Below are 25,073 nucleotides of genomic sequence, written 5' to 3' on the forward strand. Positions count from 1 at the left end.
AACATCTACTACATTATGTGTTTTCAGAGAGTTATCACTGTGTTATCTGTGGCCCTAATAAACCCAGTTGCCTGGTGGTGGCTAAACCTGCATATCTGGCCCTGCCCTGTGCTGAACCCCTAGCCAGGCCTCTGAGGAGACTACATCCCTGCCAGGAGATAACATTTTTGTAAAGCCGGTTAGGCAGGATTTAACAAATATGACTTCTAATAACACAAGTAATAATTTGACAAGAAGGCAGGCTTTAGATTAATTAAAAAAAACTTAAAAGATGAGGTTATTAAGCCAACTGATAAGGGAGGCAACATGGTGATCTGGCCGGTGCAGATGTAAGAAAGGGAGGCATTTCACCAACTTAATAATAGTAGATGCTATAAGAGATCCTACCGATCGGTTTAAGAGAGAGCTGGATTTGATATCGCAGGAGGGATGTGATCAGAATATTATTAGTCGGAGAATGATGGAGGAACTTAGGGTGGCTCACCCAGTGAAATTCACACTTTACCTACTCCCAAAGATTCATAAAGATCTCACCAATCCTCCGGGACATCGCATCATCTCGGGTATTGGTGGGTTATGTACTAAAATCTGCAGGTTTATAGATTTCTTTATTTACAAACAAGTGTGGAACCCCTCCCTGTGAAGGATACAATGGATATGCTTAAACGTCTCAATGTTATCTATCTTGAGATGTGACGTGGAGTCGCTATACACGTCTATATACAGTGCCTTGCAAAAGTATTCACCCCCGCCCCCCCTTGACTTTTTCATATTTTGGAGCCTCACAACCTGGATAACATGGATTATTTGAGAATTTGCAGCATGTAATTTACAGAACATGCCCACAACTTTGAAGATGTATTTTTTTTTTTTTTTTTTTTTATTGTGAAGAAAACAACAAATAGGACAAAATAACAGAAAAAGTCAATATGCATAACTATTTGCCCCCTAAAGTCAATACTTTGTAGAGCCACCTTTTGCGGCAATCACAGCTCCAAGTCACTTTAGATAAGTCTCTATAAGCTTGCCACATCTTACCACTGGGATTTGTGCCCATTCCTCCTTTTAAAACAGTTCCAGCTCCTTCAAGTTGGATGGTTTGCGCTTGTGAACGGAAATCTTTAAGTCTGACCACAGATTTTCTATTATATTGAGATCTGGACTTTGACTAGGCCATTCCAACACATTCACATGTTTCCCCTTAAACCACTCAAGTGTTGCTTTAGCAGTGTTTTTGGGGCCATTGTCCTGCTGGAAGGTTTTGCTCAAGAATATCCCTGTATTTAGCACTATCCATCTTTCCCTCAAATCTGACCAGTTTCCCGTTCCTGGCTGCTGAAAAACATCCCCCCAGCATGATGCTGCCACCACCATGTTTCACTGTGGGTATGGTGTTCTTTGGGTGATGTGATGTTTTGGGTTTGCGCCAGACATAGCGTTTTCCTTGATGGCTGAAAAGTTAAATTTTAGTCTCATCAGACCAGAGCACCTTCCTCCATACATTTTGGGAGTCTCCCACATGCCTTTTTGTTTTTTGCTGAAAGCAATGGCTTTCTTCTGGCCACTCTTATTGTGGTCCTATGTATAGATACTCCGGTCTCTGCTGTGGAATTCTGCAGCTCCTCCAGGGTTACCTTAGGTCTCTGTGCTGCCTCTTTGATACATGCCCTCCTTGCCCGATCCATGAGTTTTGGTGGGCGGCCGTCTCTTGGCAGGTTTTCTGTTGTGCCATGTTCTCTCCATTTGTTTTTTATAGATTTAATGGTGCTCCTGGGGATCATCAAAGATTTGGATTTTTGTTATAACCTAACCCTGACTTGTATTTCTCAACAACATTGTCCCTTACTTGTTTGGAGAGTTCCTTGGTCTTCATGGCAGTGTTTGGTTAGGTATGCCTCTTGCTTAGGTGTTACAGCCCCTGGGGCCTTTCAAAAAAGGGTGTGTATATGTAATGACAGATCATGTGACACTTAGATTGCACACAGGTGGACATCATTTCACTAATTATGTGACTTCTGAAGGTAATAGGTTGCACCAGAGCTTCTTATGGGCTTCCTAATAAATTTTCTGCCAATTTTCTGTTTTCTATTTCTAAACAATAGTTTTATTTATATATTTTTAGACTATTGTGTTCTGATCCATCACATAAAATTCAAATTTAACAAAACATTGAACTTAAGGCTGTAATGTAACATAATATGAAAAACGTCATGGGGGAGGGGGGGGGGTGAATACTTTTGCAAGATACTGTACCAGGACCAGGGAGTGTGAGCATCAAGGTTTTTACTGTCCATGACTGATTATGATTATGACCTAGTGGAATTTATTTTGTTGCTCTTCCTCTTCCTGCAGCTCCTGCAGGGAGAAGGTGAGCTTTTTTTTCTCCTTGGCCGTGACGTTCTCCGCCGTGATTGGATTGTGGCACAGTCAGGGAGAAGGAGACGCCCATTGAGAAACCCTGATGTCTCCTCCTCCCTGTACTGATGCTCAGTATTAGCATACTGAGCGGGAAAACTACAGGGGAACACAGCGAGGCACAGGAGCGATATTTAAAAAAAAAAACAGGGAGGTTGGCAGCATCAGCGGGGGGTACCCCGCAAGTAAAGGTATTTATCTCAATTAATACAAAACCATGAAAGGTCCTCTTTAATGTGGATATAATTGTTGCTAGGCTTTTTCCAGTGGTCCCTCACTTTTTTGTTTCACCAATGTTCTGTGGACTCTTTTCTATATTGTTTTAATACAAAGATTAAATAAAGAACATATTGTTTTGTGTCAATTTATATTCACTGTCGCAGAATATATCTGATTATTATGGGTAAAAGTGATTTTTTATTTATATTAGTTTGGATTAGGTATGGATATTATATATGGCCAAATATTTATTATATAGTTATACATGTGTATGTATGGTATGAACTGAGGCTTCTATTTACATATTGCCTTTATGAAATAGCTAACATCATTGTTGACTTTATGTATGAACAGTATGTATGAGTAAGTATTTATGCATGTGCATACATAGCATGGATTGGGGTCTCTTATTCATATAATCTTCCCTTGACATATTTATTAGGTATTCCCAACGGGTCGTGATCCGGCGCATGCGTTGTCTCGCTCCATCCGGACGTGTTCCAGTCTGACGTGACCCGGTCTGTGCGTTGAATCATGATGTGGCACATGTGCTGTGGGACAGCAGGGACGTGCTAAAGGATGGAGCAAGGCATCATGGTGGATTTGTGCCCATACAGGTGGGTCCACAGATGCATTTAATGATTATTATTTTTTATCAACCTCTTTACCAACACCCTATACTGTGCTGCCCATAATTATTCATACCCCAGGCAAATTTTGACTTAAAGTTACTTTTAGTCAACCAGCAAGTAATTTTTTGACGGGAAATTATATAGGTGTCTCCCAAAATATAATAAGACGATGTACAAGAGGCATCATTGTGGGGGGGGAGAACATTTTTCAGCTTTTATTTACATTTGAGCAAAAAATACAAGATGTTCCGCACTGTGGAAAATCTCAGAGGATGTGGTCGGAAGCCAAAAGTGACACCTGTGCTGGCCAGGAGGATAGTTAGAGAGGTGAAAAAGAATCAAAGGATCACCACCAAGGCCATCCTGGTGAATCTGGGCTCTGCTGGTGGCAATGTCTCAAGGCAGACAATCTAACGGACACTGCACACTGCTGGGTTCCACGGATGCAGACCAGGGCACACAAAAGCTCTCTTGGCCTTTGCAAAAGCTCATCTGGACAAAGAAGACTTCTGGTCTTCTGTGTTATGGTCAGATATTTGGTCACAATGATGTTTCCTTCATTTGGCATAAAAAAGGAGAAGCCTTCAACCCAAAGAACACCATCCCCACTGTCAAACATGGTGGTGGGAACCTAATGCTTTGGGGGTGTTTTTCATCCAATGGACCAGAGAACCTATTCACAATAAACGGCACCATGAAAAAAGAGCAATACAGGAGGATTCTCAACTACAACATCAGGCAATCTGCAGAGAAACTTGACCTTGGGCACCAGTGGCTATTTCAGCATGACAATGACCCAAAACACACAGCAAAAGTGGTGAAGAAATGGTTAGCAGACAACAACATTAATGTTTTGGAGTGGCCCAGCCAGAGTCCAGACTTGAATCCAATAGAGAATCTGTGGAGGGAGCTAAAGATCAGGGTGACGGCAAGAAGACCCTCCAACCTGAAAGATTTGGGGCTCATTGCTAAAGATGAATGGGCAAAAATACCTGTGGAGACATACAAAAAGCTGGTCTGCAATTATAGGAAGCGTTTGATTGCTGTAATAGCCAATAAAGGCTTTTCTATTGATTATTGAGAAGGGTATGAATAATTTTGGACTGGACACTTTTTGCTCAAATGTAAATAAAAGCTGAGAAATGTTTTTTTTCCCCACAATAATGCCTCTTGTACATCGTCTTATTATCTTTTGGGAGACACCTATGTAATTTCCAGTCAAAAAGTCAAAATTTGACAGGGGTATGAATAATTATGGGCAGCACTGTATATAACCTGTTCATCTGTATGGATCTCACCTTCTGACAAAGCCTTCAGGCTGAAACGCGCATCGGGGTGCTGGTGCTTGGGGCCTTGTTCCTGACTTACAGTATACTAAGTCATGTCAAAGGGTATACAAAGGATGCCTATAAATTTGCTTTGATGTCATTTTGCCTACTTGATTTATTCAGTCTAGACTTCTGTATTAATTAGGTTTTATATACCTTTGTGATTATAGTGGTCGTAATTTCGACCATATAAACATCTTCATGAGTGGTATCTTGAGATTGCCATTTTTAGGCTACATGTACACGACTGTGTGCCCTCCGTGGCCGTATTGCAGCCCACATACAGCAGGTCTGCAATACACGGGCACCAGTCGTGTGCATTCCGCATCACGGACCCATTCACTTAAATAGGTCCGCAATCATGGATATGCGGAATGGAGGCATGGATCTGAACCCCACGGAAGCACTACGGAGTGCTGCCATGGTGTTTCTGGCCGTGCCTCCACACCACAAAAAAGTAGCGCATGCACTACTTTTTTGTGGTGTGGATCGTCGGATGCGGATTGCGGACCTCATTCAAGTGAATGGGTCCGCAATCCGCATGTGGCTGCCCCACGGTCTGTGCCTGTGCATAGCGCTCCGCAATTTGCAGTCCGCAGCACGGGCACGGAGCCCTAACGTTCGTGTGCATGTAGCCATAGGCTACTTTCACACTAGCGTTATTCTTTTCCAGCACTGAGTTCCGTCACAGGGGCTCTATACCGGAAAAGAACTGATCAGTTTTATCCCCATGCACTCTGAATGGAGAGTAATCCGTTCAGGATGCATCAGGATGTCTTCAGTTCAGTCATTTTGACTGATCAGGCAAAAGAGAAAACCGTAGCATGCTACGGTTTTATCTCCGGCGGAAAAAACTAAAGACTGACCTGAATACCGGATCTGTCATTTTTCCCCATAGGAATGTATTAGTGCCGTCACGGCATTCAAAATACCGGAATGCCGGAAATGTGAAAAAAGATACAAGATGTGAAAAAAGATACAAGACGGATCTGTCTGTCTGCATGACAAGCGGAGAGAACGATCCGTTCATGCAATGCATTTGTAAGATGGATCCGCATCCGGATGCGTCTCACAAATGCTTTCAGTCACATCCAGATCAGCGGGCAGTTCCAACGACGGAACTGCTTGCCGGATCACACTGCCACAAGTGTGAAAGTAGCCTTAACCTTATAGAGGCTTGCCGTGTGCCTCCTGTGTAAAGGTCTTTGTATTATTATAACTTTTTTTACTTATTTAAAATATTATCCAAGTTTGGTTATAGATTGTATGACTTTAGTGATATATTTATAGTGCACCTAATGAATATTAATACTACAATTTTGGAATATTGTACCTTGATTTTTCTCTGTATTCCCTTTTTTCCATTGTGCTACTCACCCCTTTTCAAATTATTATGTAAATTAAAAATGTATATTAATAAAGGTATATTTTTATGAAATACTGGTCCTATTGGTTTTGTTGGAAATTAGTTTAAATTAGTGACAAGCCACTACATGAATCACATACAACTGGTGGAATTAAAAATAAAAAAAACACCTGTAAAACTTAATACGATACAGGCTGCCATTCTGGCATAGTGCTGGTCAGAGAGATGGATATCCTCCTGTGGTATGTCATTACAAGCGCTTTCAACTTACTCCTGTAGTTCAGACAAGGTGGTTGTTGGCTGCTATGCATGGAAGATCTATCACCCTTTCAAGACATTCTTGAAGGGGGAGGCATCGGGTGATCAAGTTGACCAAGGGACCTGCGGAACATTGTGTGGCAGGGACAGTGGAGGGGCAAGCATTATTTTGTTGGAATGCTAGGTCTCCTTAGTCAATAAAGGCAGTAGGACTGGTTCCACAATATTGTGGGTATACCAAAGGCTGGTCAATGTTCCCTCCCATTTGCCTGCATTGGTGGCCTAGAATTTAGCATAAAATGCACCAAAATGTGGAGCATTTCTGGCACATGAAGTTTTAGACCTACTAATGGAACAAATAATACACCATGCTTTACCTGGAATGGGGTATGATTTAGTTGAAGGATGTGGTTTATGATGTGACAACATGCACCATAAGTAAACCAACCAGTGGTTGGTGTAAAAATATCTTATTCTGACTACTTACTCTACCTCCTATTAAGACTGGTATATAAATGCCAGTCAGGGGCAAAACTAGAAACGATTGCCCCACAGCAAATTTTTGAACAAGATCCCCTCCCCTCCCCCCCACCACCGAAACTTTTTCACAAAACCCTCCTCCAATGCAACCCTGATGCCAGTCCATAGCAAGTGTGCCCTTATATGTGACCTTAGTCTAAAGGTTTGGCAATAGGGTATAAGCACAGGGTCATGTGGGAGTAATATGATTTACAGATGTGTCATGGAACTGTTGTATATTCAATTCTTTAATATACAGGTAAGATTTCACATAAAGCAAATGCAAGGATAAACCAAAGGAAAATTCACAGGATCCAAAATAGTCAATACATTTTATATGTCTGTAATTAGGGTGTATTCAGACAATGGTGTGTAAGCCATCGATATGCTGATCCAGGAAATCCCCTGTAATTTATGTCATTACAAAGTATTGTAGGACTAAAAGCGCTGCAAAGGCAGAGAGACATTAAATCAAAGTGACTGCTGCACCTTACTTGGCAAAGCTGCCATGGTGTATATTTTGAATATTATCTTAGCCAAAAAGCTGCTATGTTGTACATTCATGATTGTTATCTTAGTCACAGCAAAGCACTTTCTGTGATAACAGCAGTTTCATTATTTTCATTTAAAACAGAAAGGATGACAATTTCTACATGGCAGTCTTGGTCATGCACCAACTACTGTAGGATCGCAGTGGACTCACAGTGTAGTGGTACTATCATAGAAATGAATGGGGTTCCAGCACAACTTGTACATTTAGCGCGACTGCAACTCCAGAATCTAAAAAAATCCAGCAGTCTTGCCATTCTGCAAGTCAGTGCGGTCAGGGAGACCTATGAGAAGGAGCGACCGGCGGCCACAGCGCACGTGAGTATAATGAGCTGCTCACTAACATACCATGGCAGCCAGGACTTCAGCAGCGTGACTCCTGGCTGCCATGGTAACCGCTCAGAGCCCCAGCATTACACTGCTGGGACTCCGATCGGAACTGCAAACTGCCACCAATGATGGGGGGGGGGGGGAAGGACGACCCTGTGGCCACTGCCACCAATGATTAATACTGGGGAGGGAGGGGGGGGGGTTGCGTTACCAGAGGGGGCAGATCAGAGGCTTTATTTGAAATTAAAAAATTTTCCTGAAATTTCCCTCTTAAAATGAAGGTGCGTGTTATACGCCTGTGCGTGTTGTACGCCGATAAATACGGTATGTATATATATATATATATATATATATATATATATATATATATATTTTGTTTTTAAACCTAACCCTGCTTTACATTTCTCTATAACTTTATCCCTGACCAGTCTGGTGTGTTCCTTGGTTTTCATGATTCTGTTTGATCATTCATGTTCCCTAACAAACATCACAGAACAGCTGTAGTTATACTTAGAATAAATTACACACAGGTTGACTCTTTCTTACTAATTAGATGACTTCTGAAGGCAATTACACTAGATTTTATTTAGGGGTATCAGCGTACAGAGGGCTGAACACAAATGCACACCACACTTTCCAGAATTTTATTTACTAAAAATTGGGAAAAACATGTATCATTTTCTTTTCCCTTCACACATACTTACTGCTTTGTGTTAGTCTATCACATAAAATCTCAATAAAATACATTTAGGTTTGTGGGTGTAATGTTAAGAATGTGGAAAAGGTCAAGGGGTATGAATACTTTTATCAAGGCTCTGTAGTTACAGTTAAAGGGGTTGTTCGTGCTTTTAATATTGATGACCTATCCACAAGATAGGTCATCAATATCAGATCAGAGGAGGTCCAATCCCTGACACCCCCACCAATCATCTGATTTGCCACTTCGCTCCATGAAGCCGAACGGAGAAGTCCGCACGGGCGCATCGGGCACAGGCGTGTGCGCACGCGCGGGATGTTAGAGAAGAAGGAAGGGGGAGTGAGGGAGAGCCGGAGGCGGGCGGCATCTGGAAGACACGAGCATCCCCTTGGGCACCTTAGTGAGATGAATGACAGGTTAGATAAAACGTTTTTTAGACAAAATGAGCCTACAGATTTAGGTTATAAGACCACATTAGGAATCACAAGAGCTCCATGAACATAACCATATTTTTGAATGGGGGCGGCGGGGGTAAAAAACTGGTGACAGAATCCCTTTAAGTCTTTATATTAAATGTGACTATAACACCCCTCATCCTTACGAATGCTCCACATAGGGTATTTTTATTTATTTTTATTACAGGGGACTTTTAGGGGGATACTATTTTGGGGGATGCTATAGACATCTGTGCTGGAAGAACAATGCAGGGGTTATTATTATTGGGGACATTTTAGGGGACATTATTATTACTGGGGGAAACTACAGAAGACATTATTATTATTGCTGGAGGTACTGAAGGGGCATTATTACTACTAGAGGCACCATTTTTTTTACCAGTAAGTGTTTAGGGGCATTGTGGAGCACAACGGGTGCAGTATTGGTGTTGCAGCAGGACGAGACAGTTGTGGCACCAGGATGGGGAATTTACATCAGAGGAGACATGAAAGAAGCTGTCATGGCGGTTTGGTCTGAGTGGAGAAGAATGAAGATATAGTCTACTTCAGAAGAGACATCACTGGATGTAGGCGGTACTCCCCTGGCCCCAATAGGGAGTATTCAAACTTGGTGCCTAGGGAATCACCAGCTATAAATAGAGCTCTGGGAACAAGTGGCCAGATAATATGATGGTGTTTAAGAGAATGAAAGAGCACATGCTTCCTGGTGTGAAATAAAACAGATCTGCTGAAAAGCACTACACATATACTGTAGATCAGAATTCAGGAGTACTGTGTGATGTGTACCCATATTAAATTACAGATTGGAGATAATGTAGTTGCAGTCAGCCTAGCATTCTTGGGCAATATACTTAATAGCCACTTTATTAGTAGCGCATTGGACCTCCCTGGACCTTCATAACCACAGCAATTCGTTATGGCATATATTCCACTAGTTGGCCCATGCAAACATAATAGCGTATTGTAGTTAGATGGAGGCATTGACATGCTCTGAATAGCCCCTTCTACCTTGTTGCAGAGATGCTCTACAGAATTATAATCTGGGGACTTTAAAGACCAGGGAAGCGTGGAAAAATTGTTGTCATGTTTCTGGAATAAATAATAAAAATGAAACTTATGGCATAGTGCATTGGCCTACTGAAAGTGTCCTTCTGCCATATGGTACTATGAAGGGATGAACATATTTGGCCACAATACTTCGGTTAAGCCATACTGTTCAAATATCCATCCACAGGTATGAGAGAACCCAAGGTGTGCCAAGAGAATATTCTCCACACTATTACTCCACCCCAACCTAAACTTTTGATACCTGACATGAAGGGTTTGTGGATTCCTGCTGCTTGCAAAAAATTCTGACCCTCCATCTGCATGGTGCATTCGAAATTTGGATTCACCTGACCACTGTTTTTCCACTGTTCAGTGATCAAATATTTGCCTTTTTGCCCACAGGAATCTGGCCTGTCTCCCTACGACAGCTTGGCACTTAACTGGCCATCTGCTGTCATAGCTTATCCATGATGAGTTGTGCATTTGGACAAATTAGTTGGAGGACCAGTGTTGTATTCAGCTGAAATTTGACTGTGCACCACCTGTTCGTCAGAACACTTCTTAATATCCTCCTCTGACCCCTTTCACCAAGGAGTTGTTTTTGTCCACATGATGCCCTTTTGTGTCTAATTTCCATACAGCTTAAATTGTGAAAGGGTAGGGGTCTCTAATAAAAGTGACCATTCAGTGTATAGTAATCCCCTTAACGTCTAAAAAACCTATGTTTTCTGAAGGTTTTTTCCAGAGAGTTTAATATTGATGGCCTATCCTCAGAGTAGGTCATCAATATCCGATTAGTGTGTGTCCAACTCCTGGCTGTTTGAAGAGGCTCTGGGCCAGTGACGTCACTTTCATTGGTCATGTGGCCTAGGTGCAGTTACCCCTTTACACGTGAATGGTCTGCAATACTAACAACAGCTGCTATACAATATACAGTGGTGTGCTTGGTAAGCTGCGAGTATCACTCAGAGGAGGGCCACGGACTCTTCAAACAATTGATTGGTGGGGGTGCTGAGATCAGACCCCCATGACCAGCATTGATGAGCGATCCTGAAGATATTAAACTCCCAGAAAAACCCTTTAAAGTGAAATATTGTATAGCTACATGATAACCCAATCCAAACTTCAATTTAGAATAAAATAAAAGCAAGCTGTAATACAATGCAGTACAATTTACCGATAAGATTCCTGCACATTATACAAATTATAAAAGGCCATGCTTTCCTGTGCACTAGTGACAGGAGATTATTTTGTGCTTTATAAGGCACAATAGAGATGACAACTTCATGCAGCTCCACCGAGTCCTCCAGTGAAAAGCCACCAAACAAAACGGTTGACGTACCCCTCTGTACAAGTGGAACAGTTAAATAACTGACTGGATGGTCATTTCAGCTTTAGCCATTCCTTAAGCATGGTAACATGGAATACTTGTAAAGTTAGCAAGTACTGATTCAAGGCTTGAGCCGAGTGATCAGTGTAGTATGTGCTGCTGTTCTTAAAAAGTGAATATTATTAATAAGAACTGTCACAACCTCCACCACCATACCTGGCTGTAGCTTCTGCTTCTCAGATTCTGGTGCCCATTGTTAAGCAATCAGTGCAGGTAGTTTCAGCTCCCAATACGCTATTGAGGCCATGTATTGTCATGGGAGCATGATTCTAAACAGGGAGTGAACCAGAGCTCTGACAGTGTCCAATCAGAGCGAACATTTGGGTCAAAAGTAGGGACCATGCAATAATCGTGAAATAATGGTGTACCTCATGGTGTCTTAATGTATGGCATATGATACAGGTACTTCATGGTATGGTAAAAGGGGTTCACCTGATAAATCATAGAAGAATGATAGTTGAAAACAGCATGGTCCATCCAGTCTGCTCTTTTACTATTTTATTTTTCTCTTAAGATAGATACAGTGCATTTGGAAAGTCTTCAGACCCTTTAACTTGTTTTTACAATTTGTTATGTTTAACCACCTCCCGACCGCCTAACACGCCGATGCGTCCGGGAGGTGGTTGATTTGTTCCTCCTGGACGCATCGGCGCGTCATCTCGCGAGACGCGAGATTTCGTCACAGCCGGCCCGCGCATGCGCATCGCGGGCCGGCATTTCGTAGCCAAGTATTTTGTCAGCAACCTGCCGGCCACGATCATTGGCTGGCAGGTTGCTGATTTAAAAAAAAAAAAAAAAAAAAAAAATCAGCAGCCATTTAACCCATCATATTAGTAAATATGATGGGGTTATATGGCTGCTGTGCTCCTCTGCTCCTTCTTTTGGTCGGTTGGTTCCAGCAGAGGAGCACACATCACTGAGTACCCACTACACCAGATCACCCCTATTAACCCTTTGATCACCCCTTCTTGCCCCTGTCAATCACTAGTGAAAGGAAAAAAGTGATCAGTGCAAACTGTCACTTTTTTTTTTCACTGGTATTGACCGTTAGGTTTTAGGTATAGTTTAGGCCCCTTGGTTAGGTAGTTTAGGGATCAGTTAGCGCCCAGCCCACCGCACCGCAGTCTGTTATTCGCTGATTAGCGTATCGCTAATCAGCATTTGTACTTTTATAGTATCTGGAAGTGATCAAAACTGATCACGGTCAGATCTATAATTGTATTAGTGTCCCTTTAGTTCGCCCTCCACCCAAAACGCAGTGTTTGCCCCATCAGGCCTGATCGGTCGCCCACACGTGCGTTCGCCCACGCCCGCCCCACCGCAGTGCACATTCACTTTACACGCACTGCGGCGATAAAAAAAATCTGTTTTGATATTTTTTTTATCAACCGCAGCGGCCTCCGGTACTTCGCTAGCCTCCCATTTGTAAGACAGGCTTGCTTTTTTTTTTCTTGGGTAGTCTCAGGGAATACCCCTAAATTTAGTTGCCCACATGTCTAACAGGGGGTATTCTTCTGAAGAGGCCTACAGGCTTCTGACCCAGTCGGATGAGGAGTGGGAACCCTCATCTGATGAATCCAGCGGGTCAGAATACGAACCTGTAGAAAGCAGTGGCTCTCTGACCCAAAGTTCGGACGAGGAGGCTGAGGTCCCTGATAGCAGCAGGCGTACCCGGCCCCGTGTCGCTAGACCGCAGGGAGCGCAGGATCCGCTTGAAGAGCAGCAGAGTGGGGCTGGTGCTGTCGGATTACGTGGTGAGGCATACACCAGCAGCCCAGCCCTTCCTGGACCTAGTACCAGCACTGCCGTAGAACATGGTGAAGTAGCGAGCACCAGAAGGGCAGTTGAAGCTGGTACGGTGGCACATGCAGTAGTGACCCCGTCGCAGCCACCGCAAAGACGTGCCCGTAGAGCCCCTAGAATCCCAGAGGTGCTGGCAAACCCTGATTGGCAGTCCCCAACTTCAGCCGCACCTGTAGTTTTCCCTTTCACCGCCCAGTCTGGAGTTCGGGTTGAGACAGCTCAGATCGGTTCGGCCCTGGGATTTTTTTGAGCTGTTCTTGACTGCGGAGCTCTTAGACTTAGTTGTGGCAGAGACAAACCGGTATGCCACACAATTTATAACCGCTAACCGGGAAGCTTTTATGCCCAGCCTTTCCGGTGGAAACCAGTCCAAGTTTCCGAAATTAAAACTTTTTTGGGCCTCCTCCTCAACATGGGTCTAACTAAAAAGCATGAATTGCGGTCATATTGGTCCACGAACCCGATTCATCACATGCCCATGTTCTCTGCTGCTATGTCCAGGACACGATGTGAGACCATCCTGCGTTTCCTGCACTTTAGTGATAACAGCACCTCCTGTCCCAGAGGCCACCCTGCTTTTGATCGGCTCCACAAAATTCGGCCCCTCATAGACCATTTCAACCTGAAATTTGCAGATATGTATACCCCAGAGCAAAACATCTGCGTAGACGAGTCCCTTATACATTTTACCGGGCGCCTTGGCTTCAAACAATACATCCCAAGCAAGCGCGCCCGGTATGGGGTCAAATTGTATAAGCTCTGTGAAAGGGCCACAGGCTATACACACAAATTTCGTGTCTATGAGGGAAAAGATCAGACCCTGGAGCCGGTCGGTTGCCCTGACTACCTGGGGAGCAGTGGGAAGACAGTTTGGGACTTGGTGTCACCCTTATTCGGCAAGGGGTACCATCTTTATGTGGACAATTTTTACACAAGTGTGGCCCTCTTTAGGCATTTGTTTCTAGAACGGATTGGCACCTGTGGTACCGCGCAAACTAGTCGCGCGGGCTTCCCCCAACGGCTCGTTAGCACCCGTCTTGCAAGGGGGCAGAGGGCCGCACTGTGTAACGAAGAACTGCTCGCGGTGAAATGGAGAGACAAGCGTGACGTTTACATGCTCTCCTCCATTCACGCAGACACGACAATACAAATTGAGCGAGCAACCCGTGTCATTGAAAAGCCCCTCTCCGTCCACGACTATAACCTTCACATGGGAGGGGTGGACTTCAATGACCAGATGTTGTCTCCGTATTTAGTTTCCTGCAGAACCAGACGCTGGTATAAGAAGGTGTCTGTATATTTAATTCAATTGGCTCTGTATAATAGTTTTGTTCTCTACAGTAAGGCTGGGAGAACTGGATCCTTCCTCAAATTTCAGGAAGAGATCATCGAGAACCTCCTGTATCCAGGAGGTTCCGTGGCCCCATCCACCAGTGTAATTAGCCGTCTACACGAGCGACATTTCCCCAATGTCGTTGCTGGTACCTCAACCCACCCGTCACCCCGAAAAAGATGTCGTGTCTGTAGCAGGAGTGGAATAAGGCGTGACACCCGCTATTTCTGTCCTGACTGTCCTGACCACCCTGCCCTATGCTTAGGGGAGTGTTTCCGGAAGTACCACACACAGGTACACCTAGCATAGGGATCATCTCACCAGGACAGGCACACAGGGCTATTAGGGCCCATTCACTCACAGCTGCTGCAAACGTCTCCTTTCACATGGGACAAAGTGCATAACGCACTTCGCCACATCTTTGGGCGATTTGCGCTTTGCACATTGACCCATGGGGAAGGAGAGGTTTGTTCTATAAAGGTAAAAAAAAAACACAAACACCAGTAAGCAAACACGTTAATGTTTAGTTCAAAAAGTTAAGGTTTACATGTTCTGTTCCAAAGTTAATAAAATTATTGCGTTGTGGCCTGGTTTTTTCTTTTCTTTTTTTACCTTCCAGGTGGACCAACCGATCTACTAGCTGCAGCACCGATGTGCATTCTGACAGAAGCATTGCGCTGCTGTCAGATTACACGCAAGTCGGTGTATGCAGCGCTGCAAGACGAGATTTTCTCCTCTGCAGTGACAGATACGTTTGCCAAGGCATACGAGCTGAGGAGGAGGCTGCGTTCCTATGCTTTGGCAAAAACTCTGTGTGTATATATATATATATATATATATATATATATATATATATATATATATATATAAATAAATCCCGGCAATGATTTATTCATCCACATCGATTGATGCGAATGGAGAAATCTGGTTTGCCAGGGCATACGAGCTAAGTGGGTATGGATGTTGGGCGGAGCTCCTATGTCCTGGCAGACGCCTTTCCCCTCCTTTTTTTTTTTTTTGGCAGAGATTTTTTCATCCACATTGATCGATGCGAATGAAGAAATCTGTGCCGTTCATTTTTTTTCTTTCAGCCCAGAGGCTGAACGGAAAAAAAAATCTCATTAACTGTATGCTCAATATAAGGAGAATAGCAGAAACTCCTAATGCTGGCCATACATGTAATGATTGCGGAGACCCTCAAATGCCAGGGCAGTACAAACACCCCACAACTGACCCCATTTTGGAAAGAAGACACCCCAAGGTATTTGCTGAGGGGCATATTGAGTCCATGAAAGATTAAAATTTTTGTCCTAAGTTAGCGGAAAGTGAGACTTTGTGAGAAAAAACAAAAAAATCAATTTCCGCTAACTTATGCGAAAAAAAAAAAATTCTATGAACTTGCCAGGCCTCTCATTGGATACCTTGGGGTGTCTTCTTTCCAAAGTGGGGTATTTATACTGCCCTGGCTTTTTAGGGGCCCTAAAGCGTGAGAAGAAGTCTGGGATCCAAATGTCTAAAAATGCCCTCCTAAAAGGAATTTGGGCACCTTTGCGCATCTAGGCTGCAAAAAAGTGTCACACATCTGGTATCGCCGTACTCAGGAGAAGATGGGGAATGTGTTTTGGGGTGTCATTTTACATATACCCATGCTGGGTGAGAAAAATATCTTGGTCAAATGCCAACTTTATAAAAAAAAAAAATGGGAAAAGTTGTCTTTTGCCAAGATATTTCTCTCACCCAGCATGGGTATATGTAAAATGAAACCCCAAAACACATTCCCCAACTTCTCCTGAGTACGTCGATACCAGATGTGTGACACTTTTTTGATGCCAAGGTGGGCAAAGGGGCACATATTCCAAAGTGCACCTTTCGGATTTTACCGGTCATTTTTTTACAGATTTTGATTGCAAAGTACTTCTCACACATTTGGGCCCCTAAATTGCCAGGGCAGTATAACTACGCCACAAGTGACCCCATTTTGGAAAGAAGACACCCCAAGGTATTCTGTGAGGGGCATGGTGAGTTCCTAGAATTTTTTATTTTTTGTCGCAAGTTAGTGGAATATGAGACTTTGTAAGAAAAAATAAAAATAAAAAATCATCATCATTTTCCGCTAACTTGTGACAAAAAATAAAAAGTTCTATGAACTCACTATGCCCATCAGCGAATACCTTAAAGGGACACTGACAGGCCGAATAACCATAATTAGCTGTACATATCCATGCACAGGTCTTCTAATGTGCATTTAAAACATAAGTATCCCCCCTGTCCACATTATGAATACTGCAAACTCGTGTTTTATAACCTGAAGTAATCCCTGTTCTTTCTGCCCAAGGGGCGGGGTTTCAGCTTCTCTGGGCACAAGAGAAGCTGAAACCCCGCCCCTTGGGCAGAAAGAACAGGGATTAGTTCAGGTTATAAAACACGAGTTTGCAGTATTCATAATGCGGACAGTGGGGATACTTATATGTTTTAAATGCACATTAGAAGACCTGTGCATGGATATGTACAGCTAATTATGGTTATTGGGCCTGTCAGTGTCCCTTTAGGGTGTCTACTTTCCGAAACTGGGTCATTTGTGGGGTTTTTCTACTGTTTGGGCATTGTAGAACCTCAGGAATCATGACAGGTGCTCAGAAAATCAGAGCTGTTTCAAAAAGCGGAAATTCACATTTTTGTACCGTAGTTTGTAAACGCTATAACTTTTACCCAAACCATTTTTTTTTTTTTGCCCAAACATTTTTTTTTTATCAAAGACATGTAGAACAATAAATTTGGCGAAAAATTTATATATGGATGTCGTCTTTTTTGCAAAATTTTACAGCTGAAAGTGAAAAATGTCATTTTTTTGCAAAAAAATCGTTACATTTTGATTAATAACAAAAAAAGTAAAAATGTCAGCAGCAATGAAATACCACCAAATGAAAGCTCTATTAGTGAGAAGAAAAGGAGGTAAAATTCATTTGGGTGGTAAGTTGCACGACCGAGCGATAAATGGTGAAAGGAGTGTAGTGCCTTAGTGTAAAAAGTGCTCTGGTCATGAAGGGGGTTTCAGCTAGCGGGGCTGAAGTGGTTAAGCCTTGTGCTAAAATAATAAAAGAAATTCGAGTTTTCCCCATCATTCTGCATGCAATACCCAATAATGAAAAAATTTAAAAAAAGAGTTTTAGAATTTTTTGCAAACTTATTTAAAAGAAAAAACTAAAAGGTTGCATGGACAAGTATTCACCCTTTGCTATGACACTTGAAACTTAGCTCTGATGGCCTCACATTTCTTTTGATCATCTTTAAGATGTTTCTAAACCTTGATTGGAGCCCAACCTTTATAAATTCGGTTGATTGGACATGATTTGAAAAAACACCCCTGTCTATATGAGGTCTCACAGCTGACCATGCATATCAGAGCAAAAACCAAGCCATGTGGAAGAAAGAACTGCTTGTGGATTGTGTAGAGGCACAGATCTGGAGAAGGGTACGAAACATTTCTGCTGCACTGGAAGTTCCCAAGAACACAGAGCCCTCCATAGTTTTTAAATAGATGAAGTTTGGAACAACTTCAAAAATCCTGTGTGCAGCTGGGAAAAAAGTCGAGAAGGTCAACCATCACTGCAGCACTCCACCAATCTGGGCTTTATGGAAGAGTAGCCAAAAAGAAGCCTCTCTTCAGGAGAAAAAAAAAAAAGACACATAGAAGCCTGCCTGGAGTTTGCAAACAGCAACTAAAGGACTCTCAGACCGTGAGAAACAAGGAATCTCTGGGATGATTAAAGAACTTTTTGGCCTCAATTCTAAACATAATCTCTGGAGGAAACCACTCACTGCTCAATACCATCCCCATAGTGAAGCATGTTGGTGGCAGTGGCGGGATTTCAGCAGCTGGGACAAGGAGACTGGTCGGGGGCAAGAGAAAGCTGAACAGAGATATTCTTAATTAAAAAAACTGATCCAGAGTGCTCTGAACCTCAGATTGGACCAAAGGTCCATACCCAAGAAGACTGGAGGTTGTAATCATTGCCAAAAGGTGCTTTAACTAGGTACTGAGTAAAGGGTCATAATACTTATGTCATTGTGAGATTTTAGTTTTTCCTTTTAAATAAATGTAAAGATTTCGAACATTCTGTTTTCACTGTGTCATTATAGGGTACCTAGCGCAGATCCATGAGGAAAAACTAGAATTTATTTTATTTTAGCACAAGGCCACTACATCACAAAATATGGAAAAAGTGAAAGGATATGAAGTCTTTCCGAATGCACTGTATGTATTGTATAAAATAGGTTTATCCCAGGCAGGTTTAAGCTCATTTACTGTAGATTTTACATCTGCTGGAAGTTTTTTTTCCAAGCCTCTGCTGGTCTTTCAGTAAAATAATATTTTTTTACATTGCTTCTGATCTTTGCCACAATTAATTTAAGATTGTCCTTCCTTGTTCTTGTGCCCAGTTTCTTATTAAAAACACTTTCTTCCTGAATGTCATTTAAACCTTTATCATATATAAACCCTAAACGCTCTGCGCTGAAATGGTATGGCACGGGCTCAGAAGCCATCTCCTGCATGTGCCAAATGTATTATGCAGTTGGCACCCAACTTTCACCATCAGGATCAGAAATAAATTAGATATCGAAGGTTTAACCCCTCAGTTGCCACTGTCAATAAGGACTGCAGCATCTCAGGCGTTAGAGGGAAGGAGCTCCCTCTTCCTCTGATCAGCACCCCACAAACAAAATCCAGACTTACAATGTATCCGTTTGAAGTTGACACAATATGGTGCAATTTTCAAACAATATGACTTTCAATGTAAAGTCTGGACGGATCCGTCTGAGCAGCTTTCACACTTAGAATTTTTTTCTAAACTATAATGCAACGGATCCCATTGTCTGCATTATAGGAGCGGATCAGTCTGTGCAGACACCAGATGGATCCGCTCCGAACGCAAGTGTGAAAGTAGCCTTAGTTAAATCTGGTACAATTGGTAATGTCTGGCTGTACAAATTTCTTTTTACGCCTGCTATGAGCACCTTTTTACCCATTTACAGTTTGACTGCATCGGTTTTCTTTTTGTGGAAAGAGAAAAATAACATCATAATTTGGCACTATTATACATGCAATTTTTAAAAATGTTTTTTTTTCCTTTTCTTTAAAGTGAAGTTTATAAAGTATTGTGAATTTCTACAGAAGCCATTTTACTAGTCGTTGCATGCTGAAGAACATCGGCAGGCCCAGCACATTCAGCTTACAAAGTAATCCCTCATTCACACGTCCGTGTTCGGTCAGTGATTTCCATCAGTGATTGTTAGCCAAAACCAGGTGCGGCTTTAAACACGGAACAAGTGCAGATCTTCCCCTTATACCTCATGTCTATGGAGGCTCCAATCCTGGTTTTGGCCCACAATCACTGATGGAAATCACTGACATCTGAATGAGGCTTAAATGACGTGCTTAGTGAAGGGCAGCATTTCACCATGAATTAAAGCAGTTTCAAATACAGCTGACGATGTATAAAAATCAGTAGTATGCTCACCATTTTAATTTAACCTTTCCTTTTATAAATTAACAATGAATAATTCAGGACAACACAATAAAATAAATCATTCAACATAGAGCTCAATCATCAAAACTGCTTGAATATAAATATTATAAAACAAATATGGTGCCAAGAGTTTGGAAGTCAGCTTTCCCGAGCCTGCAATAGGGCATATCTGCAGGTTTTGTGGAGAGCTATACCCAGCCCATGGACCATAAGACAGAGAGCACCATCCAATATAGAGAAGTGTATTTAGAAGTCTGCATGGCTTTGCTCCATGTTACAATTATACCCAGTGCTGAGCCGAAACTTTAAATGGAACCTGTCATCAACTTTATGCTGCCCATACTAACAGCAGAATAAAGTAGACACAGGCGAGTTGATTTCTGCGGTCTGTCATTCAAAAGGTTAAATGTAAGTGGCTGCCGAGAACCAACATCACAAACATTGCAGACTAAGCCTGGAAAAGAGTCCCGGCCACCTGATGGCTGACAGTCTTCTACATAGTTTTCCCCCTTTCTCTCTAGGAGAGAACTGCCAACCATCAGCAGATGGGCGAGGAGAGCAGGAGATTAGGAATAACCAGGACTCTTCTCAGGTAGATCTGACTCTTTTCAAGGCCTAGGCTGCAACGAATGTGATGCTGGTTCTCGGCAACCTCTTACTCTCATGACTGACACACCGCTGAAATCAGCATTTCTGTCACTAATTTATGCTGCCCTCAGTGAAATTTGCATAAAGCTGATGACAGGTTCCCTTTAAAGGGTAACTGTCATGTTTTCATAAAAAAAAAATTAAAAAAAAATTTGAGCATATGTTACTGTAGCAGCATTATGCATAAAGCAATCATTGGTTTCTTCACATACCACTGTTATGTTTTTCCCTTAGTTATGGCTGTTTAAACATTTACAATAGGAGTACCTTCCCAAGATGGCTCCTCTGCCAGTTCTCTGAGGCCAAAACTGCTTTCCCTCACTTCCCATACACACTTGCTGTAGCCAGCAGCTCCCTGGCAGCCAATCAGATTGGATTACTGAGAGACACGCCTCCTCACTCTGAAGCCTAATGCAGGCATGCAGTGTGAAGGACCGCCCCTCCGTCTTCCTGTCTTCTTAGGGTACTTTCACATTAGCGTTTTTCTTTTCCAGCATAGACTTCCCCATGCATTCTGAATGGAGAGCAATCCTTTCAGGATGCATCAGAATGTCTTCAGTTCAGTCTTTATGACTGTTCAGGACGGAGATAATACCGCAGCATGCTGCAGATTTATCTTCGGCCCAAAAAAACTTAACACTTGCCTGAATGCCGAATCCGGCATTTTTTTCCATAGGAATGTATTAGTGCTTAATCCGGAATAAAAAATACTGCAATGCCGGATCCGTCGTTCTGGTCTGCGCATAAGCAGACCTTTAAAAATGTGGAAAAAAATAAATAAAATAGAAACTGATCCGTTTGTCCGTATGACAAACGGACAGATGGATCCGTTCTTGCAATGCATTTGTGAGACGGATCGGCATCCGGATCAGTCTACAAATGCTGTCCGTTTGCATGCATATTGGAACTGCTTGCCGGATAACCCTGCCGCAAGTGTGAAAGTAGCCTTAGCCAGAGACAGACAAGCCATAGCAACTGTCTTTGAAGGGAGCAGTGGAAAGGGACAGAGGACATTAATGAAAGCTGTTATAATAAGGTAATTACAGATCTTTTGACAATCATTGACAGACTAACTCAGGTATACATGCCTATCTCTAATAAACTAGCAAATAAAATAAAAAATATGACAGTTACCCTTCAAAGAATTTCCTTCCACCAAGTTTTAGTTTGTCCCATATAAGGTTTTACGACAGCATCTTCCAAGTCAGATGTATAAATCCAGGGCTAAAAACAAGCTTTCGTGACCTACAAGTTATCGTACCTAGAACAGAGCTTTTTTTTTTTTTTTTTTTTAAGTTCTTTAAGAAAAAGGTCACAAAAGTCTATTGGTCTATTGCCCATATATACACAAACTAAGAAAATAAATCTTTTACATCATGTTTTCTCCAGAAACCTGCCAGGAAAACCGTTATTACAAAAATAAGTTATTTTTTTTCAGGGCTTCTCTCCTGACACCTTCTAGCCACTAAAGGATGTTGAGCTTCCGAGAACAGGTTAAGTTACTATGCACAAGTTCCCACATTTGTAGAAGTTCGGCAGGCAGAAGTTTGTGCACCACAAGCATACTGCGATAAAAGCATGGCTCCTTGTTCATCTTGCTGTTTTTATTCTTTACAATGCCAAACGTTTTAAACCCTTCATGCAAAACAGGTTTGACCTTAATAACTTCTAGACACATGCCCAAATAGACATCATCGATGGGATACAGATCCAAGGTTTCTGAAGCCTTGAGCAATCTCTTAACTAAAGAACCTGCCATGATGAATCCACCGCCACCTGCATATGGAGGATAGAGGTTTTTATTATACATGGACTCTGGGATGTAGTATTTATTTTCTTTCCTCCGGATGGGTCGTGCTTTATAGAGGACATCTCCTACAAAGAGGTCTGGTGTGTTGTTTCCTTCTAAAAAGTCCAAAATATTATTGGGGCTAACAAATACATCATCATCCCCTTTGAAGATATAGCTTACATCTTGACAGTAGGTTGTCGTCCACTTTAGAAAGTGCACTTCCTTTAGCGTTAAGTTAAAAAAGGAATCTAGAAAATCCCACTGTAGAATATCTCCATAGATCTGGTTCTCAAAGTCTAGCAGTTTTTGGTAATTTGCTCTCTCCTCTTCTTTCATAGCAGTTCCTAAAAGAAATATGGTTCTTATTTTCTTGCCTTTAACTTCTGTCTCCTTTCCCCAGGTTTTACGAATTGCATCCCTGCGGTCATGCTGAGTTATTATTGACTTAACCACAATCAAAAGATCAATATGTCCACTGCATTTCTGTGGGTTATTAATAATCATGGGGAAATAACGACAGTGGCGGTACAGAAGAAACTGCTTGTAGTTAGGTTCTAGCGTATTGAACCAGCCCAGATGGGTAAGGTTCCAATTAGCTGTGCAGTTGATAGACTTCACATCCCATTCAGTAGGGAATGCATCAGTAACAGAAGCTGTGGTCACCTGTGCCTCTGCTTTGGCTGCCCAAAACCCATTTGGGACAGGATAGGTGTCCCTTTTCGCAGCACTAAAAAGATCCTCAGAATCCACACTGCTTTCAGTGAAAAGAAATCCTGGGGATGTCCCCCTCTGGAAGATGGTCAACATGATTACCACGCAGAAGGAGATGCATATGCTTTTGCAGACTCTCTTTTTCCTGCAAATAGATCAGATACCATTATTAAATTTTTCACTAAATAGTATGTAAAGACAAATGAAGAGTTAATAATCTTTGAAAAAGCTATACAATTCCCCATACAGATTCACAGATTCAATAGATCTTCCCTGGCCCTAGACATGACCGACTAGGAAAGAAAATACCTATTACCAGCATTTCTTACGTATACCGTGTCAAGGTTTCACTGGTCATTTCTCTGGAACATGTAAATGATATAGTCACAGGTAATTACGTAAAGTGCAACACCCCACTTGGGAGTGAGGCTGCGTTATTTGGTGGCCGAAACATTTTCCGCAGCCATTTTGAAATCCGCCATATTGAATTGAGCTTTGATTTTTCTATTGGGAAGGGGGCAATATACCAATCTTGGCCAGCATTTACTCAGAAATACACTGGAAGTATCAGTTTTTTAAGTAGTAGTTTAGAGTGTGTGCATGAAATATAGAAACAGCATAAGGCTACTTTCACACTTGCGGCAGAGTGATCCGGCAGGCAGTTCCGTCACCGGAACTGCCTGATGGATCCGGCAATCTGCATGCAAACGGACAGCATTTGTAGACGGATCCGGATGCAGATCCGTCTTACAAATGCATTGCAAGAACCGATCCGTCTCTCCGGATGTCATATTTTTTTTTTACATTTTTACCGGTCTGCGCAGGATCCGGCATTGCAGTATTTTTAATGCCGGATCTGGCACTAATACATTTCAATGTAAATGAATGCCGGATGCAGCATTCCGGCAACTGATCCTGAATTTTGGACGAAGATAATACCGCAGCATGATGCATCCTGAACAAATTTCTCTCCATTCAGAATGCATAGGGATAAAACTGATAAGTTCTTTTCCGGTACTGAGCCCCTAGGACGGGACTCATTGCCGGAAAAGAAAAACACTAGTGTGAAAGTACCCTAAGGTAAACAAAGTGCACATGAAAATCTCAAGAACGAACCTAACACAGAAAAATAAATATAAGATACATTTACCATTTTGAGAATTTCCCTGCATCCAGTTTATTAGCACAGGATGTGTACTGCTGGTTCTCATGTTTACCTTGTACTTTTTTTTTCCACCTTGAGAAGATTTAGGAGCAGATGGGGGATGTGAGGATTTGTAAATGAGCATTTTGGAGTGAATGGCACAATTATCAGTAACTTCTCCTGATCTTATATGGATAGAGGCTTGAGACCTTTACACAATTCGGATCACCTTCAGAACGCCTCTAACACACCCTGCCTGGCACGTTTACATTACAGAGAAGCCTCTTCAGTTTCGAGGCAATTAAATGTGGCTTTGTAATGAATGGCGTCTTTCTACTCTATAAGCAGTAAAATGCTGGTTAACGGGAAGGGAATAGGACATGGAAATCAAACTGGGCTTTGTAAGCAGTCTAGCAGGAGGACACATGCATTTTTATGAACAGGAATGCCTAGGTAGAGATGTGTAAAAAAATAAATAAAAAAAATTATTATAATATATATATATATATATATATATATATATATATATATATATATATATATATATATATATACATATATATATATATATACATACACGATCTGTATGACATTTCCAGTAAAGTCAGGAAACATACATATTTGTAAGTATCTCTGTAAGTGTCTAGTATCCTTAATTTTAGTCTTGAGTTTAATTATTGATGTTTTATGGTGCAAAGTTATTTCAAGCGGACAAGTCTCACCGACCCATTTGAAACAAGTTAGAAAATGCATGCAACGCTCAGAATTTATACCGTAAGTTTTCTACTGAGGAGGCGTCTAAAGAGCTTTATTGTATAAAAAAATAAAAATAAAAAATGATAAAAAAATACACCTAGTAGTTGTATAAATATATATATATATATATATATATATATATATATATATATA

The 25,073-nt window shown here is 41.9% G+C and overlaps 1 protein-coding gene across 1 annotated transcript in view; it reads right to left on the bottom strand.

The window, feature by feature from the left end:
* Positions 1–21,537: 21,537 nt before the first annotated feature.
* The window catches only part of B3GNT7 (UDP-GlcNAc:betaGal beta-1,3-N-acetylglucosaminyltransferase 7), a 30,090-nt gene continuing 26,554 nt past the window's right edge, over positions 21,538–25,073 (bottom strand). The window contains exon 2 of the mRNA XM_044291208.1: positions 21,538–23,165. Coding sequence (XP_044147143.1) covers positions 21,983–23,165 — 1,183 coding nt within the window. The 3' untranslated portion in view covers positions 21,538–21,982. The remainder of the gene's footprint in view (positions 23,166–25,073) is intronic.

This window comes from Bufo gargarizans, chromosome 4 (assembly GCF_014858855.1).
Source record: "Bufo gargarizans isolate SCDJY-AF-19 chromosome 4, ASM1485885v1, whole genome shotgun sequence".
Taxonomy (NCBI): domain Eukaryota; kingdom Metazoa; phylum Chordata; class Amphibia; order Anura; family Bufonidae; genus Bufo; species Bufo gargarizans.